Source organism: Ruditapes philippinarum, unplaced genomic scaffold (assembly GCF_026571515.1).
Source record: "Ruditapes philippinarum isolate M1 unplaced genomic scaffold, ASM2657151v2 ctg1318_1_1_1_1, whole genome shotgun sequence".
Taxonomy (NCBI): Eukaryota; Metazoa; Mollusca; class Bivalvia; order Venerida; family Veneridae; genus Ruditapes; species Ruditapes philippinarum.
Window position 1 is genome coordinate 153,563 of NW_026859435.1, and position 20,900 is coordinate 174,462.

Genomic DNA, 20,900 nt, shown 5'->3' on the forward strand with positions numbered 1-20,900 from the left:
AGGTAATAATTCTGTTACTGTAGGCAATGATTTAGAAGCAATTTAAGACAGTGCCATAGACAGACATTAGGCTATCTGATCTAACGTTCATTAAAAATTTATGCATAGCATTACATATAATCACCAAGTGTTGCATTACATTTCCTGTAATTATTCATTACCTATGTCCCAGGTTTCTCTTTTTACCATGTGCCATAACAAAACTAGATTATTTAAGCATATATTATGTGCATAACAAAAGATTAAGGGGCTAGTCATATTGTAAATTGATTTATTTATATCATGAAACATTCCTTAAAGGAAGTTCTTGGAAAATATGGAAAATGAGAATTTCATTAGGTAATCTCCTAAGGCCGATAAAACGTTTTTACAACTGTTTGGTTGACACAATTTGTGTAACACATGTATGTATCAAAGCAACAATATTTAAACCCCTTGCCTTATAATTGCCATCATTAAATCTCATAGTATATTTTAATTTAAATCTATGTAAATAGATTATGCCCAGTTTTGAATATGGAACAGTGCATTCCAAGTTTAAGGGATTTTGATATCAAAACATGTCAGTTCATCTACCAACAGTGTATAGAGCCAGTGGTCAGACTGAATGGAGGTGCAGCTTGACCTGGCTCCTGGCTCTAAATTGATGGCAAAGGCTTAATAGAAAATGTCCTGACTGGGTAAGGGTCCAAGGCCCGAATGGAGTCAGCCTGCACACTGGCATAGTCTGACCAGTCTCTATACAATTGACAGCTGATATTGAAATTTCTGCAGCTGAAAATGGACTGTCCCAAAGTCAAAGATATACATACAAATTCATACTTTTATGATTTTAGCATTTCTTAATCAAATTTTTCTTCACATTTACAATGGAAAAGTTTGAAATTCAAAACAAGACTTTAAATATTGTCATTTACTCATATTAAGTGATATAAGGTTACAATAGTGTTGAATTTCAGAGACATTGCATCATGTGTTTCAGGGGGAAAACTGTAACTTCTGTAGTTTAATCTTTTGTTTTTATAGCCCTCTTAAAATAGGAAATTTGTTAGATAACTTGATTATATGTCTTTCTGCAATTTGATTAACTGCTTGGTAACTATTCTCATCACTTCTTACGGAATAATTAAAAGATTGATTTGTTTTCTTAGATCATTGTATAATGAGTTATTGATCAGTGACAAATATAAATGGTATTGTTTTAACTAACTCAGTATATACATGGTTGTGAAGGGGGGGGGGGGGGGTTCTGCTGATTGATTTAAGTAGTCTCATGGTAGCTGTAGTGCTGATATGGTAATTAACTATGCAAGCATTGTTGGCATGCACCATGTATTCAAACTAATTATGACATTATATTTAAACACTGAGAACTAACAGAGCTATTTACAGACTGTTGTGCCACCTACTCAGAACATGATCTTCAGTCTTGCAAGATATCCATTTTCCAACGCTAACTCATAGCAAAAATACAAAGCCTCAGAAACATTCTACAATATGATATTCTATATTTATTTTACATACTGCTTTTATAATTTTCAGTTATGTGAAAACCTACCTGTTGCCAGACAGGACAAGAGGAGGGAAGAGGAAGACTAAAGTCAAAAAGCATTCTACCAGTCCAACATTTGATGAAACACTTAAGGTATTAGGGACAAGTTAAATTACAGTAATGGTTCTGAATCAAATGCTTCTTTGATTTTGTTCTTAAATTTAAAATAAAATTTTTGGCATCCAATTGGTTTTGTAGTTTAAATGGTAGTCTTTTAACCACTTGCCATTCACTGCCATGGGTTCAAATACCTCTAGGGACTTTGTATTCTTGCCTGTGAAGACTGAAGAAGCTATTCAGCTAGCTTACAGAACGTTGGTTGTTCTACTCAGGTGCCTGTTCATGCCTGAAATATTGCCATACATGTGAACTCTCCCACTTTTAGCGGGAGACTCCACCTTTCTGCGGCTATATTTTCAAAGATTTTCCTTTAAATGAGGGGTATTTTCACAAATTAAAGAAATCTCCCTATTTTTGAAGTCAGAACTTCCTTCTTTGTTCTTTGCAAATTCTAACATCTCCCTCTTTTTGAAGTAAAATCTCCCACTTGATCATCAAAAAAAGTTCACATGTATGTATTGCATCAAGGTCTTTTTCCTTCAGTAAAGCTGGAAAGTGGCCATATGACCTCTTCTGTGTTTGTGGGGTGTATAGCCCTACAAAAAAAATACGGATAGCTCTTGTATCTATTATTTTGTTTATTTGACAAGAGGGACATATCACTTCTACCTCTACTTCTGTTGTGAGAAACTTGCCCAGCTCCTTGTGGCTGAGGGGTTGCCTTAAATGGTTATGGCATAAGAATTGCTGCCACCATTTATCCCTGCATGATGGTAAGAGGGGAGTAAATGGGTTTGAATAACTGAAGTCTATGCATCTCTTAGCTCAAGAAGGTGAGGTAGGTTTGGCCCCTGGTGTTGCTTTGAAGTTTGTAACACCTGAGGTTAGCCAAAATCATCTTTTCTGTTTATGCGCCATATGACTTATTCTGTGTTGGTGCGCCATAAAACCAAATAAACAAGGGAAAAGCACTATTGGCAAGTGACATCATCACAATTGCTAAAAAGACTGTACATTTCAGCTTATTTACATTTTCACAACCAAAACTCTGTGATGTCCAGTGTCTTGTGGTGATGTGCTTTTGTAAACAATAATGAAAATGCTTCATCATTCTGCTTGTACATTAAATACAAAATAAGTCTAGAAATACTGGTGTGTAGTCTCCGTTAGATTTTTATAAACTTAAAATTTTAGAATCCTTGACTTGAGATCAATGCCAGTAAAACTTTAAGTTAATACAGTTTAACATTTTATTCATATTTGTTTCAGTATTCTTTAACAAAGAGTGAGCTAGAGAATCGGACATTGTGGTTAACTGTTTGGCATAATGACAGATTTGGTCGCAATGTTTTTCTTGGTGAAGTTACCATTAACTTTGATTACTACAAATTTGAAGATCCATTTCCAAGATGGTATCCTTTACAGGAAAGGGTAAGTGATTTTCAAACAGTGATTGTTACAAAAATACAAATCTTAAATCTAGACATATTAAACTGGATGAGTTCCAGAATTAACTTTTTATTTACGTTTTAACCCAATTGACAGACTTTTGACTGTAGTGCATTGATGACTAAAGAAATTGTTTATAAAGCAAATTATGAATAATTGGACCATGTTTATGTCAGGTAGCTGACATTAAAACAGAAATTTAATGAAATTTATTGTTTCAGTTGATTTAGTAAAGATATTGAACAACAAAGAATTAAAAAAAAAGAAAATTTTATTGTGTTTGATAAGCTAGCTTAGGGTGGTTCTCTTCAGGTGCCTGTTTGTGCTTGAAATAATGCACGTAAGGGCACTTAAGGTCTTTGTCCACCAGTAAAGCTGGAAAGTCGCCGTATGACCAGTTCTGTGTTGGTGCGACATAAAACCCAACCAAAAAAAAACAACAACAACAAAAACTGTTATAAACAATTATAATTGCTATTCATTTTAAGACATATTGTGTGAAGGAATAATCACTAGGTCTTGGATGCCTAAATTTCTCCCATTAATCTCGATTAATATATTGTCTTGATACATATCAAAAACTAATCCTCCAGAGTGTGATTGACTGTTAAAGTGCTATCTATGATAGTTACCATAATGTCTATTCCATCAATATGAAACATCATGAAGCCTGCTGACTGCCTGTACTGTAAAATTAGAAATTTTCGCAGGGAATTAAATTTTGCTTACTTCTCAAATTGAAGATTTTCACTTAAGAAATGGTTTTAAGTGTCAAAGTATGATATAAATTTAATAAAACCGAAAGGAAAATTTGAAATATTTAAATTTGTCAAACTAGTCCGTAATGTTTTGTTTCTGAAATTTTAGCCTTGCGAAAATAACTGATTTTACAGTAAACAGTTAGCTGCTTTATTATATTATTTCTATAGACTAGTTAGAGAGATAACTCTGAAACTTGGTCAATATAATATGTTGTAACATATTTATTTCCAACAAACATGCACAAAGACTCACTAGTAAAATAAAAGCTGGACAGATTCAATGGTGATGATCTTCTCAATTTGGTAAACTTTTTTACCTGAATTTTGACATGCAAAAACAGTCAAAAGGCCAGTGACTTGAGAAAGTTGTTTGTTAAATACAGTAAAAACTCGCTAATGAGACCAATGAAGGGACTTTACAAATCTGGTCTTAATAGCGGGTTGGTCTCATTAATGAGTTTGGCCAAACAGAAAACTAGGCAATATATTAAGGGATACCATGTACTGTACACATGTTTAATTCTGGGCTAACCTATTTCAAATGAGAAGATATAAAGCATACACTATTATTTTTGTATTTTCATTTATTTTCTTTTACTTTTTAACATTATTAAATTTTTAAACTTCTTTAGAGGTACAAAATGTATTATGAATGTCTTTAAACACAAACATATTTTTACATTCTTATTAAAAGAATGACACAACTTACTCTATTAAATCACCATTTTACTACAAAGCACACGGAACAATTAACCTTTAATTATTTTCACAGTTTTCATCGCCAATAACAACTTCAAAAACCTAATCGTATTTTGTTTAAAATTATGGAACGAAAGAGATAATGATAGCAGCAACACCTCTAAAAAACTTATTGAAAGTTTTCTGTTCAATACTTTGTTGTTTTAATTCCCCAGTTATGACATTAAAGGTGTGAAATTAAGAAATTATCGACAATATTATTGATCATTTCCGGGTTTGATACAAAGTAACCTTGACCTCTGCCGTAAACTGGATGTCGTTAAATGTCGTAAAACTAGGACAACTGTTGTTTACATCACGTGTCAAAAAGATTTCAGCAATATACACGCATGTCAATATCAAGGTGAGAAAGTGCCCGCGGTCGTATTTATGGGTGTCCAAATGTACAGAATTTACGAAATGGGACTGAATTTACTGGTCGCATTACGTAATAACGGGGTGGTCTCAAAATCGGGGTTAGCGACCATTAAAATAAAGAATAAAAAATTCGGGTCTTTAAAAAATCGTTCGTATTAGCGGGTTGGTCTCGAAAACGGGGTGGTCGTAAAGCGGGTTTTTACTGTAGTTTAAAACCAAGAATATAATGAATAAGAAATAGATGAACCATATAAAAAATGTAAAAATAAATTATTGAGTTTGATTTTTCTGCTATTTTTGACTTAATAATGGAGATGTTGACTTTATCTACAGCCTGGTGTAGATTAAATCAATTTTTCAGGTACCTCATTCAAAGAAGTCCAGTTTCCATTTCTGTGAATAATTTTTGATAATTTTCGTAGTTTTTTAACTGGAGTTTGTTTAGATTGGTCAAAATTGTAAAATTAAGCAAAGATGACTAAGATGTTGCAAAGACTCTGTAATTTACTGTCGAAGTCACTTGTGAAACTCAGCAGTTGAGAGGTGGCGTGGCCAAGTGGTTAATGCGTCAGACTAGTAATCTAAGGATTGCTGACCGCATTGGTTCAAACCTTGTCAGGGGGCAAGCCGTTGTTTCCTTGAGCAAGAAACTTTACATTCATCGCTAATTCTTGTTGGAACAGATTCTTCCAACACAATCGAACTAAAATAAATTTGTATAAACTAACCTCAGCAGTTAAAATCATAGACAGAGCCAAATTCAAAGCAGAGTAAATGATATAAAAGTGAGTAATTTGGCAGGAAAACGTTTAATCTTTTAGATTAGGACTATTGCTGTAGTAAACGTGTTTGATATGACAGTGCATATATGCTGCATTTACATTTATAGCTGTTTTAAGGAGACGCTGAAATCCCCCTACAGTCGCACATAACCTATATTATAAGTGCTGTGAAAATAATATTTTATAAGGAAACATTTTTCTGTCAGGGGAATGTCGAGGTGATTAAAGATGAAGATTTATATGCAGAACGTCTAGCCACAATGTAATGGAATTATCTGTAAAATGGAATTGAAGAATTGAGTAAATAAGCATTATAGTACAGTAAATAGAGCCTTGTTTGGATTAGGAAATGGATGGTATGATTCTATGAAAAGAAACATTTTGCCGTGATGCAGAAGAGAGATAAAATTTAATTACAGCATTGTGTTTAGATTGAAGATCCATTTATTTAATGATCAATAGCAAAAGATTGTATAAAATTAATGTCTGGTGTTATATGCTATTATATGGGTAAAGTGCTTCATTATATTTCATAAAATCAAACAGAAATTCCAGTAATTATATGAAATATAATAGTGCCATTGAAACAAATTCTAATTTTGTTACTGGCAGTGCAAAAAAAAATGAATCCCATGACAAATACAAAAGAATTTTTTGTTAATTAAAGAGATTAGCAATTAGTTAATGTGTGAAATCAAACTTCTGTTGGATTTCCAATTATTTCACACTCGGATAATATCATATTTCAGTATTACTGCATGCCAATTATGTTTATACTAATTATATTGACATACCAATTATAATTTAACATACCTCTTTAATTGGCAGTCACTGGAGTAAAATGCCTCTTGATGAATGTGAAAATTTCTAAAAGAACATGGCCATCATCATCATATCTGCACTTAAAGTGCAATTTGTGTGAACATGTTTTGTTGGTCCAGATTACAAACATGTATTAATATATTATGTCAAAATATGGAATGTAGACCAAATACTGAATACTTACTAATTTTGTCAGTTACTTTTCTCAAGTAATAAAAAAAGCTTAAAATCCCCACAGTAAAGACCTTGGTCATATCATAAACAAATCTGGACACTGACAATAACAGCAATCTGTTAAACAAAAATTTGATAATTATCTTTACTCAGTATTCTGTTTATAGTTATATATATATACATGTAGCTAACAAAATATAATAAGTTCCAATTTTCAAGTTTTTGGAGGTATGCATTTCTGATGTTAATCCATATTAATTATTTATATAGCAGGCTGAATGGCATACAGTTTGCATTTTAAATATTTGACAGATCAGCAAAAACTGTTTGCAGAATCCAAAAAAGACATGTCTGTCACAAAAATGGACAAAAAAACAATACTGTTGCAAAGTCCAAAAAAGACATGCCCATTATAAAAATAGACAAAAACTGTTCCAAAGTTGAAAAAAGACATGCACATTAATAGACAAAAAACAATTGCAAAGTCACAAAAAGACATGTGCATTACAAAAATAGACAAACAACTGTTGCAAAGTCTAAAAAAGACATGCCATGCCCATAATATAAAAGAGGACTGAAGAATGATGCTGGACATCAAACCTAATGTAAGGTGACAGAGTGCAGGCATTAGTAGATAATATTAGTTCAATAATTATTCTTGTTTTTTTTTCAGATGGATGCACCCCCTCCCTCTATGATGGTATACAAGGGTGATCTAAGTTTGTGTATAAAATTCGTGCCTGCTGACAAACTCGGTGCTTCCTCAAGTGGTAAGTTGAATACATTAAACAAAAGATGTTTGTTTCCAAATTCTGAAACTTGTTGAATTATTGATAGAAATAAAAATTGTGTAATAATGTAATGTAATATAATAATGTATTGTAACCTAGACCCTAACCTTTAAGCCCCCATACCTGATCTCCCCTTATTATAAGAACAGAAAAAGAAGGAGATAAGAGCAAATTCTGATTTTATTGAATTATTGATATATTATAACGTAATATGATAATGTAATGAAACTAAATTAAGGCCCTAACCTTAGCATTTTCAGGGTTAGTACAGTCTTAAAAAGTGCTTAAATTTGAGTTCCTTTCTTAAAAAGTGCTTAAAGATGTAAAAAAGTGCTTAAAAGTCCTGAAATTTGATTACTCTCATGAAAAGTGCTTAAAAAGTGCTAAATAAGTGCTTAAATTTGCTAAAAATGTGCTTGAATGACATTATGTAGATAAAAGTCAACAGTTAACAAAATCAAAAGAATGATCCAGTTTAGTATCAAAATCAATGAAATGTTTGCTCAGTGTAACAGTAAGTGGACAAATTGCAGTTGTTTTGAACTAATTTGTTTTTGATGCGCCTTTTGTCGTTCTTCTTTAAAAAAAACAACCTTAAATATGTGGCCAGAAAAATGTTTATTGAACAAAAAATGGTGAATAAACTATCCTTCTTAGGTTGAAGATTGTGTTGATATATGTGCAACAAATGTGCTTAAAAAATGGGAAAACATGCTTAAATAGTGCTTAAAAAGTCCTTGAATTTTGGCATTGGATGTCTGTACGAACCCTGCCTTTCCCTGATCTCCCCTAACTATAAGAGCAAAAAAAGCAGGAATTAAGAGCTACGTTAAGCAGGTGATACATAAATAGTAATTTTAAGGCAGCACTGGTCACTCCAGTCAAGCATTTTATCATTACATTTAGAATTGTCTTCCTGGATTGATTTTCTCAGATCTATTTGGGGTCACAATGTCAAAGTCCGCCCTATTGGTGTTTATTTAGTCTTAGCAAATACTATTAAGTAAAGTCTGTAATATTTTCATTCTTGTAATATTATGAGAGACTTCATTGTTATAACAATATCAATTATATTGAATGTTGTTTTTTATTTTTACATCAAAATATTTTATATTTGTTTTGACAAATGAATTAGTGTTGGAACAAAATGTAGGAACAGAGGCTATGCCAGCATATTCATATGTGAGACCAATGACTGGAAATACTGTTAAAAATACATTTATACCATGGAAACAAAAACAAATCTAATTATTCCACAGACAGAAACCATTCACAAATTTGATTGCTTTGTAGATTAAACTCATTCTCCTGTATCAAATATTAAATTTTTGTTCCAGTCTATACCGCTGTCTGCATGCCCCCTGTTACAGCAGAAGAAAACTTTGTAATTTGACCTGAGAGGGGAATTAAAGTGATAGGTGTAGAGACCTCTGATTCCTGAGTTTAATCAGCTGAAATCTGCATGCTTTCTTATAATGGAAAATGTTAGACTTTGTGACTTCATATTCTTAAGTTAAATGATCAGAGAACCACACGTTATCTCAGAGAAGAAAGTTCTAGTATAAGGTCTAAGGACCTCTAATTCTAGAGTTTGAGCATAGATTACTAGGTAAAAAAGGCCTCTAATTCTAGAGTTGGAGCATAAAGTATAATGTATAGAAACCTCTAATTCTTAATGAGTTTGAGCCTCGAGTATAAGGTACATAGAAACCTCAAATTTTTAAACATTTTTGAATATTTTAATTTTAAGTCAAGGTACCAGTAGAATGAAAATAGTCTAAGGGGTTTTTGTGAAGACTGTGAACAATGTCTAAGGTGACTTATTTCTACCAACAAATTCAGACGTTGGCATAAATTAGTAGACTGTCTTTAAAACAAAATGCATGTAGAAGTACAGAATAGTTGAGTAATTTAATAGGTGAATATTTTGTCCTTGACAAATATTCTGACAATATTAGTTGTACTGTCTTTTAATAGTGATTTTCTGCCCTGGTGGGGTAAAGGTTTACAATGGATGAAAGTTATCCGTAGATAATTACTAATGGTAACTATCATAATTACTGCACTTAAACAGAAATATCATGAATAAAACATGAATGCTTTCCCAGCATTTGCCGCAGGAAATCACATACAAACGATCACCGTAAATCTGGGGTTTTTTTGCATTTGTGTCTTTCATGTAAGGAAATCACTTATAAATTCATGAGCCATTCCCATGCTTGTTTTAATTGTTATATGTAATATGTTATGAAATTACGCTTTTTGATTGCTTGTGCTGAAAATTTAGAGGTACGTGTTGCTGCTTGATACCTTCATTGATCAATGATTTGAACTGTCGATGAAAAGGATTTTATGGTTATTATATGGCTACATACATAAATCAAAGAAATATTATTGTATGTGATCAATGCATGGCAAACATTCCTATACAACCGTATGACAATGTTTCAACAGTATATATACTGAAACAAAAAAGAAACTTTTTCCAAGTTTGAATGTAGATATGTTAGTACAGTTTTTCAATCCTTTTGAAACTCGATTTTTATGTTGAATAAACATATCGGGCTTTTATATAGGGATAAGCTGATCGATTTTGCAAACAAAACGAGTTTTACAAGCTACTATATGTATATAAGTGTGTACATCTAAGTGGTACCCTTGAACAACTGGCACATACTTTGCGAAAGTTTCATTTTTGGTTCAGTATATGTGAAAAAGGTTCTGTTTTCTAAAATAAAAAGCATAGATCTATATTTTGTGTTAAAACGATATTTCAGTCAATTTTAATATTTAGTTTAGCTTTTGTTTTCATTTTTAGTACAGAAGAGTACGCCCCAACAACAACCCAATTAAAATTTCCCTTTAAAATGATTATTGGTTTTGTTTAGATTGAAAGATGGTGGAATCTATTTAAGATTTTATGCATGACAAGGGTTAAAACAAAGAGAATTGTAGCAGCAATTCTATATGGTTTGCAGACAATGGATTGTTTATTATTATATTTTGCAATAATACCAACATTTCATTGCCTTTGTTAAATTATGTTGTAAGTTAAAAATTTCATTCAACACACTGGATTATTTATATTTTGCATAAAGGGCCAAAACAACAATACCTATATCTGTTAGATTATGTTGGAAATTAATAATTTCATATTAAAAGGACATATATATATACCTGTATAATGGCAATTTTGTTATTGTCATAAATTACTGTATAAGGGCAATTTTGTTATTGTCATAAATTATGCAGATGAAACTTATTTAATTTCAGGTGAACAGAAGAAAGATTGTGGTGTCACCTTGTAAATTATGCTGATTAAACTATGTAATTTCAGGTAAACAGAAGAAAGATAGTGGGAAAGGTCAGTTACAGGTCATGGTTAAAGAAGCTCGTAATCTTACTGCTGTTAAGTCCAATGGATTTTCAGATCCATTCTGTAAAGGGTAAGACTTTAAGATTATGACTGTATTAATAAATTTTTATAGTTGTTTAACAATGCATAGATTCCTGATCTGTCCAATTCTAATTATCAGATTAGTGGATACAATAAGAGTTTCACCACAACATATTTGTTAACTAAAGAGCACATGTTTATGCTTGTGGTTAAATCTATTCAAATCAAAGGTCACAGTAGGGATCTATCAATTATTTATTGTGTGTGACTAGATTGTTATCAGCCATAACATTTTTTTGTTAAATTTTAAGAATTGGTGACATTTAGTACAAAATAATTAGAAAAACATTTGTTTGGAACTTGTTCTCCAATCACATATAAATTTGAGGGGTTTAAATGAATGAACTGAAGCCTTTCTTTGAATTTTGGACAGCTTTTCATTTATTCAAGTGATCACTATAATTATTTGGAAAAAGTAGTAAATCAATTTCAAATCTGGCTGGACTGCACAGAAAATGAGAACTGAAAGCTTAACCTGACTTAACCGAACCAAATGTGATAGCCTTAGCCACCAGTATAGAGCCAGGCCACCAGCCTGCACATCTGTTTAGTCTGACTAGAATACTTTTGGCTTATTTACATACATCTTGATATAATGGACAGTCTAAGGTAGACAACTCTTTGTTGTAGATGGTACACAGAGGAAAAATAGTTACCTCCCTTTGTCAAGTGGTCATTATCTTAAAATTTCTTCAATCCAATGAAATGTACACACTTTTTATTTATAACAGCATAAAACATGATTAAATTTAAGTACAATTTGAAATTAAGCACTAGCATAATTATTAACATAAAACATTTATTCCCAATTTTCTTATAGAAGTGCTTGTAATATTTATTACCAACATAGACAATGTATTTGAATAAATTGACATCATTACAAACTATAACTCAGTAATTGTTAAAAGGACTGAGAATATTTGACATGACAGTATACAATTTTTATTTGAGAATATAATAATAATACCATTTGATTTAGCACATAACTGATAACTTGTATGCAAAATTTAAGATCGGATTCACTCTGTGTTTCTCAATAATTATTTTTATTGTACAAAATGAAGTAGAATCGAAAAACATTTGAATGCTTCTAAATAAAATTAGGCTAAGAATCACACTTGATATCAATTTTCAATTTAATTTTTAGTTTATTTCTTTAATATTATCTTTTAAATAGCCTATTTTTGTTTTTGTTTTACCGTACATGCCTGAGTTGATATCAGTAATATTTTCAAATCTTTTGAACAGAACATATCGTTTATTAGATTTTGAACCATTAACAATTTTAACATTGTATTATTTCTAGGTATTTGTTACCAGAACGCCACAAGAGTAGTAAACAGAAAACTGCCGTAGTAAAGAAAGATTGTAGCCCAGTTTGGAATCATACGTTTATATTTGAGGACGTCACATTGACAGAATTACGAGAGAGATGTCTTGAACTAACTATATGGGATTATGAGAAACTTGCTAGTAATGATTTTCTTGGTGGAGTTCGGCTCAATCTAGGATCGGGTAAATTTTCTAAAATCTTTTGCTTTATATATAGAATCAAAAAGTCGTGTATACCGTTACTTTCACCGTGTTAAATAATTATGTATATTTGTCACAGCCTTTAATTTACTAATTAATCAAAGCCCGTGATTTTCGTGAATAAAAATTAAGTTTGATTGAGTTGAGGTTATTTGATAATAAAATTATTGTCTGGTTTGAATTAGCACTAAATACAATCCTTGTGAAACTGCTTGATAATCTTTCTGACATATTTCCATGCAGACTAACTTGAATATCATATGACCAAATTGAGATTTGCCTGCTCAAATGTTATGTAAAAGTCTTTACCGCTTTTATTTTTATATATAAATAATTATGTAAATCTAGTAGTGAGGACATGTTACTTTGTGCTAAAGGTGCAGTGATTTATACACTGCCAATGTAATGAGTGCACATAATATTTTAGCACTTCATGAAAAGTTGACAAACTTGTTGGACTTTCTTTATCAAATCTCTGAGACTGATTTTAAAACAAGTCAAATATTACAATACTGTAAATCAATGTATAGTAGTAAATGTTGCAAATCAGTACATACTTAAAACTCATAATAGGGCCATAGCTTTTAAATTCATTTAAGAAATTCATCTTGTAAAGGTGTAAACAGTTGGATATATTAAAATAATAAAATATTGTTATATATATTATTTGTATATTTAGGTGTAAGTGGTGGCAAACAAGTGGATTGGATGGATGCAAGAGGTGAAGAAATGTCAATGTGGCAAGCAATGCTTGACCGACCAAATTTCTGGATAGATGGCGCTCTCATTCTGCGACCAAATATGGATAAAAGAAAATACTGAAAAAACAAACAAACAAAGTATAGAGTGAAAAAATGTGTTCTCTCATTGAGCCTGTTTATTTAGTTTATTTGGAATGGCATAATACATACCAGTTCACAGTAAAATGCAATTTGTTGTGCAAAAAAATGAAAAGTACTAAGGAGGAGTGGCCTAGTGGTTTAAGTGTCTGTGTTTCAACACTTGGATTGTCAGGTTAATAGTTGGAGCACTACAGTAGTCACTGCCATGTTTACTTCATTTGATACTTGTACTGGTTAGTTCCAGATTGCAGAGGGAAGCTGTAATAAGATCCAAGCTTTTATAATAATTAATCTAAACTGAAAATGGTATACTTGTTTAAGGAACAGTGAATCTACACTCAAAATATTGTGGGTAAGAATAGAGAGCAGGCATGAAATATGTGGAGAACTAATGTGTAGAAGTTGTCTTGAAATAATCAAACATCTCTTTAAAAAAATAGATAATTATCGAAAATGATAAAGAAGTGGAAAATGTATCAATGAAAAACAGTCTATTGTTGGAAAATACAGTCATGTATACTAAGACTTGTATCAATACTTAACAGGCCATTATTAGTGGTTGTGTTACAGATTGTGTAGCAATATATAATTATGTGAACTGAAAAATGTTAAAACATAAACTTACTTATGTATGTTCTTTATGACCAAATATTAAAATTGGCATGTGAATATGTTGCCCTCTGACCTTTAAAATCAGAAATCCTTATGCATGTCATATTTAAATCCTATTATTTCTTCATTATATTCAAATATTTAACCATTTTATTTCATTTGTTTAAAGAAATGGCCTCAACATAAAAGTTTGGCAGATAATATTTTCTTTTTTTATATATATTAAAAAGTTTTTTCATTGCAAAGCATTATTTGTAGTGATAATTTATAAATTTTAGTCAGTGAAAATTGTGTATAAAAATTGAGAATGGTATTTGATAAGGGAGACAACCTTTTAAATCATACATATTAATTTTATCACAGTTACATCCCCTTTTCTATTTATAGTTGTTAGATCACTTGAACATATATCTATATATGTATGAAATTTTGGCCAGTACTCCTAATAATTTGTTCTTATTTTGCAATTAATTTTGTTTTTGAATCTCTTATACATTGTTTTCTGTTGATTTGTAAGATAAATGAATTTAAATACTTATTTTTTTGTTTTTTGTTAAATTTTAAACAAAAATTTAGTGTCAGTGACCATTGCATTAATCAAACAATTTTTCTTACACTATAATTCTTTTACTAGCATGCCTAAGATCTTGTGGCCTATTGTTTATTTATATAAAAAGATCCAGAAAAGAAAACAATTAAATTTAACAAATCATTTTTGGTTCCAGTAATGATCTGTAGAAATGGCTAACATTATGTAGTGTATTATTTAACTTTTATTTAGAAAACTAGAAAGAAAAAAGAACTTATAAAAAAATGTTTTTGCCTTGAATATTGAGTTTTAATATCAGTACACTCATGGAGCTTACTATAACAGTAATAAAAGTCTCTGGAAAATTCTAAGAGGGGTATGTTTAAATCCACTTGTTTATTTTTGTTTGTTGAACTTTTTTTTGTTTGTTCTCAATTTACATAGTTTATGGTAATATGATGTATATATTTTACATGTATTCAGAAAGTATAAGTTTTCTAATCTTTTTATTAAATTCTATTTTTTTCTTTTTTGTTAAAAGTTATTCTTTTTATCTGTTGTTGTTTTTTTTTGTTCTTCGAATATCTTCTATAATGTCTTTCAATTGTTTTATTACAGACAGGTTATAATTGTTAAGATATCTATTCGTCCAGCAAGCATTTGTGTGTTTGATTGATTGATTGATTGATTGATGATTGATTGATTGATTTGAAAGAAACTTCCATCGGTATAAAACATAATTCTTCCAAGAAAAATTTTCAGTGTCTGTATGTTCATTTATGCAAGTTTCACCAAATGACATTCCAGATCTGCTTGATTTTTGTTTTATCACAAAAGTTAAATTTTAGAACTTGAGCTGTTTTGTGAACGATTTCAATCAAGTTAATCATAGCATAACATTTGGTTGCTGAACTTTCTTTCAGGTACTGCGTTGACTGCAGTGTGCATAATGTCATATAATGCATTCCATTGTTTGTTAATATTTTATATAGTTATTTATTATTGTTAACTTTCTGGAAATCCATGTGTTCTTCATTGTTTATACTTATATATATTTGCTAAACATTTGTTTTTTATGCATTTAATTATATGTTCTTTTGGTTGAAGGTCAAAGGTCTTTTGATTGAAGGTCAATGTCATATTGTTCAATTAATTAGTAATATTCAAAATTATTTGATACAAATCTAGTTTTTTCTTATTTGCAAATTGGTCTATATATAAGGTGCCTGTATTCATTTTATTACTTTAGGACAAAGGTTAAGGTCATGGACCTGTCAAGACAATATTAATGCCTCATAGATAGATAGTGTTTGCATAATAGCATTATCAAAACTGAAGTTCATTCCTTCAACCAAGTTTACAAGCTTACAAATGACATTGCATTGTGTTAGAAACTAAATATTATTATATAATAATAGTTTTGTGTGCTGTTTAATGGCTTAAGGCTTTAGATTAGTGGTGATACTATATTAGTTACACCTTCTTTTTAATGCAACCCTTACCACGCTAAATGTCTAAACTGGACTTTCCTACCTTTTAAATGTGGAACATTGATCATTTTTTGGGGAAATTTTGAAATATTTGAAATATTTCCCGAATCAATAGTGCACAGTGCGAACCATGATTGAGGGGCACAGCATGGTCTGCACTGGTGTATAGGTAGATTTAGTTGCCACAAGCACTGTACCATCTTTAAACAAAACTTTTCCTTGTGAAAACATATGTTTTATACTTTTTGCATAAAGACTTGTCAATCTTTTTCACTCTATACAATTTTATAAACTGTGTAATAAACATCTTTGCAATATTGTTGATATTATTCCTTTACTATTAACATGTTTATAAGAGTTTATTATTTCATAACTATAATGCTTTAAAAACTAGATAGACTGATAGCTTTTGAATATGTTAATTGTTTCTATGTGCTTTATAAATAATATATGAAGAACATTATAAAACAAGCTTTTAAGAAATGGTTTGTATTATACAGTATTCTTCTTCTTCACTGGCTTATTCAGAACTTGTTAAGGAATTGTGGCCTAGTGGTAGAGGTGTCTGCCTCTCAACCAAGTGGACCCCCAAGGCTTGTTCCCTCATATGACATCTGTCTAATTCCAGAATACAAGATTTTAGAGTGTTTTAAATTGTCATTTATGCTACAAACTTTCTTGTATACCACTCCAGTTTAAATAAATAATATCTCAACTAATCTTAATATAAAATGCATTTTCATATAATATTTGTGTATATATATTTATTGTCAAGGTCAAATTAAGGCTAATTGACGTGAGGTATAGTTGATTTTGTTCTTAATTGATTGAACAAGTCCCTTAATTACATTATATTAAAGGTCTCAGTTAACCCTTTACCTGTTAAATTTGTGTAATGGATTGGTCCTTCTTTTAATTTGGAACAATCCATTAAAAGTTAAAGGGATTTCATTAACAGAATATAAAAATCGGGCTACCAAGAGCATGGGCCTTGTTCAGACTGCACAAAGTTGCACCTCTGGCCTGGCTCTATTCTGGCGGGAAAATGATAATCACTTTCTGTAGTTCTAACAGGTTCATGGTTAAATAAAAGCATTTCTCTTTTGACCAATGTGTTTCATAATTATTATACAATTTATTAATACTGTTTATGTACTTATAGATAGGTTAACAAATTTTCGTGCTCTGTCTTATATAATGGTTATAACTTTATGTATTATATGTTATATAAATATAGATATCTGGTGTACAGCGCTTTTTCATATATACTTGTTTAATAAAAATGATTAACTTATGTCATTTGACTTTTTTATTATTTTTGATTCATTTTTATTTGTTTGGGTCGTCAGACCAAACAAATAATGGTAGCGAAATTTCAGACTCTAATGCTGTTAATTGCAAATGCCGAAAGTAGTCCGCTTTTTTGAAGCGGTTACTTCCCTTTATATGAACACTAACGCCGAAAAAATCAGGGGAGATCACTGCGTAAAGATGGTCAAATGACAGGCGCATTAATTTTCAAGCAAAATAATTCCCGAATGGTCGAAGATTTCTAATATTAACTTATTCATTATAGATATACATGCTTATAGTAAGCTCCATGATTATTTGCATCTTTGTTAAACCACAGTTAGCGTCGTTACAAACCCTGGTTTTCTTCAAGCCGTTAACATATAAATTCACCGTGGCCGAGGGGTTTGCGCACTCGCTTAGGAAGCGAGAGGTCTGGAGTTCAAATCCCAGTTAAGGCAACTCGTTTTTTTCAAATGGTTTAAGTCAAATAAACATTGGATTGAATATCAGTGTTGCAATTAGTCTTATAGCCAATTTACTACAATTAAAAAGCTTGAAAGCATTGGTGGCACTATACAAAAACAAGTTGGTTTATAATCTCACAACCTTCACTTTTCTGAGACCCAAACAAATTCAGCGCTTTCTGTGCTTTGATTATAATGGTAACTTTCCAGCTTTACTGTCGACAATTCCTCCTCGTATTATTTATGATACTGATGGCACCTTTGTGGAACGGAAGCTTACTCACATGAAAGAATCGAATGTCCCTTGGCAATTCATGACCTCGAAATTTCATCACCACTCATTCGGAAGTTTTACAGAACTTGTTAAGTTCATTGTGAAGTACGAAAGACAACTCTGTTGTGATCATTTCACCTGAGAACACTATTGGATTGTTCTCATGGAAATGTAAATGAAAAATGGTTAAACTCGTTTATTCGAAGATTTGAATTACCTCTTGCACTATTACATACACCGTGAACATGTTTCATTGAAATTTTATAAATGAAATCAAGACAGTATTTATCCCAGATTATACTAACGTTTTATTAAAGCATTAGTAACTCTTTACATAAACGTTACAGAGTTAAGGCGGAATGAGTCCCAAATTTGAATTGTCTCTTGGTATCAGAAACAAACGAAGTCATTAATTTATAGTGTTGTTCATACATTATTCTTAAAATATTTCTTAAATTCGTTTCATATACTCTACAATGTACGTATATCTTCAAGGGTTGACGATCCCTTTTTCCGTTTACCATATCTTCAAGCTTAATTTATACTTATTTCAATTTATAACCATTGACTTTGTAAGGAGATTGTTAATATGAGTTTTCTGTAGAAAAAAATCTTTAAAAGAAAAACACAATTTCACATCAAGAACTACTTTCGTTACGCTGAAAATACAATTATTTTCTTATATTTAGAAACACCCTTATACATCCAGGCGTTTATAGTCTCAAAATGGCGCAAACCGTTCCCACCAGTTTGATAATCATATAGAAAAATGTTACCTGTCTGAAATTTGAAGACTTGAAAACAATTTAATTGCGGAAATGTAGCTATCACAATTACCGTAGCTCCACTGGAAACAACTCATATTTTTCTCTGATATTTGCCCGTCAGAACCTCGTGACATCGGCCACTGGGTCATTGTTCCCCGTTGCACAGACGTCTTATGTAATTTCTTGACTTGACCTCTCCAGCCCGCGGTCACTCATTTCGAAAATGAATCGAAAACGATGCACCAATACCACTAACAATTCAGTACTATTTTCGGACAGTGAAAATTCAGTGGCAGACGACTTTTCTGTTAAGTACGCTTAATTACACAGCGGAATTCCCGCTAATTTTCGGATTTAACATATTGTTAATGGCGGATTAATATGTCAGGTAGGTCAATTAATTAAATATTGTCCCAGCCTCTCAAATATCCTTTATATTGATTGCATGCAACATTCGGACCTAAGATGCGAGTTAACCACAAATATTTATCCGCATGCTACGTAGATTTACTATATTTACATTTCAGCTAAGGTCAGTCCGAGGTGACCAGCTGATCGGTCAAGTAGCTAGGTCATAATATACCATCTTGACGTAGGCAGTAACATGTACTGTAAACAAATCTGTATTTACATAATTATATCTTATAAATTATGTAAAGATTTAAACAAATAATTTCCATGTATATTTCAAATTCGCCCATGAAAAATAGGTCCGAATAATTCTCTCACGATTCTATGTACTAAATGTTTCAGAGTTCAGGAATTATGTCAGATTGATGAAAGTAGATTAAGATAATTTAGAAACTCATAACACTTGAAAACGAACTAGATAAAAGACACGCATTTTAAAAGTACATGACTGTTTTGAGTCAAATAATTCGTTTGTGAATTGGACCAACTATTTAGGACATCATGCATAGAGATTTTTAATTTTGGTCCGTAAATGCAATTTCTTTAACTCGGATGTTAATCTGAATTTGATTAAGCATAAGATTACTACGGCGGTGTTCCATTTAACTTATTACGCAGTTACAATCTAAAACTAGAGGGAGACAAATGTGTTAGCCCACGGTACATTATACTAGTATTAAAGTAGGATAAAGGAATAATAATAATGATAAAGCCTTGTAAAATACACAAGTCAGATAATTGCATAAACATCAATTTCCAGGCCGATTTATTTTTAAGCTTAAAAACTAAAGATTTACCGTCACCTATAAGTTATCATTATTAATATTATTGTTGTTGTTTATGTACATGCACCGATGTTAGATGTAGTTGTTTTTATTTACATTTTGTCATTTCCACTACTGTACCATGATTATCTTATTGCAGCAATTATATCAATACTAGAAATGTACACTGTATGCATTACCTTTCAAATGTATGAAGTTTTAGCTGAGTTTGATAACAATTTAATCAGTTCAAACAAAACTCCTTTAAAGTAAGTATATTATTGTGATATTTTTTATTTTATTTAACATTTACCACACTAAATATCTAAAGCTGTGCAGAAAATGGTTACACAGTGCGGACTGCTTTAGGTCAGTACTGGCCGCCAGATTCCTAAGGGGATACGGTTTTCCTTTTCCTTCTAGCATAAAATCCGACGAATCATAACACATTATCGATATAACAATGTATCTATATGTATCAATGTGGTTATTTACCTTTGCCTGTCTTGTTAGTTTGTTACTACATTGTACTAAATCATTGTTAATGGTATAAAAATAGAAGATATTCCGAATGATATATAGATCTGACTGTATAATGTCCAATGCTCAAAGTTTACTTTAAGGTCAGGGAATCCATTAATGGCCATATGCATTATAAACACATAAAAATCGAATAGCGTTCTCTGGACACCGTATTATTAACAGAACGAGATAGCGTATTAATTCGTTTCCCGAATTGAAAAAATAATATAATTAAAATATCGCACTAAGGTTGACAATAACTTTATTGGTTGTTTTCAATTCTGTTTGATTCTGTTTTGATACAGTGATGTGGTACATGTAGACAGAAACCAACAAAAAATACTTTTATGTTAAATTTATCAAAAAAAATATCTGCTTGATTGTAATGAAAGAAATGTTAAAAGGCTTTTAGCCTATTTCGATCGCGCTTAGTAC

At 31.1% G+C, this 20,900-nt stretch overlaps 2 protein-coding genes across 9 annotated transcripts in view; both read left to right on the forward strand.

Annotated features, from left to right (window-relative positions):
* The window catches only part of LOC132756510 (synaptotagmin-like protein 5), a 93,441-nt gene extending 76,177 nt beyond the window's left edge, over positions 1–17,264 (forward strand). For all 8 annotated transcript variants that reach the window (XM_060747594.1, XM_060747593.1, XM_060747596.1 and 5 more), the window contains 6 exons: positions 1,543–1,645; positions 2,882–3,043; positions 7,390–7,486; positions 10,845–10,953; positions 12,271–12,479; positions 13,177–17,264. In XM_060747594.1, coding sequence (XP_060603577.1) covers positions 1,543–1,645; positions 2,882–3,043; positions 7,390–7,486; positions 10,845–10,953; positions 12,271–12,479; positions 13,177–13,319 — 823 coding nt within the window. In that variant the 3' untranslated portion in view covers positions 13,320–17,264. The remainder of the gene's footprint in view (positions 1–1,542; positions 1,646–2,881; positions 3,044–7,389; positions 7,487–10,844; positions 10,954–12,270; positions 12,480–13,176) is intronic.
* Positions 17,265–18,938: 1,674 nt separating this feature from the next.
* LOC132756513 (protein lin-28 homolog) overlaps positions 18,939–20,900 on the forward strand; it is a 33,568-nt gene continuing 31,606 nt past the window's right edge. The window contains exon 1 of the mRNA XM_060747604.1: positions 18,939–19,156. Within this exon, the coding sequence (XP_060603587.1) occupies positions 19,150–19,156 (7 nt within the window). The 5' untranslated portion in view covers positions 18,939–19,149. The remainder of the gene's footprint in view (positions 19,157–20,900) is intronic.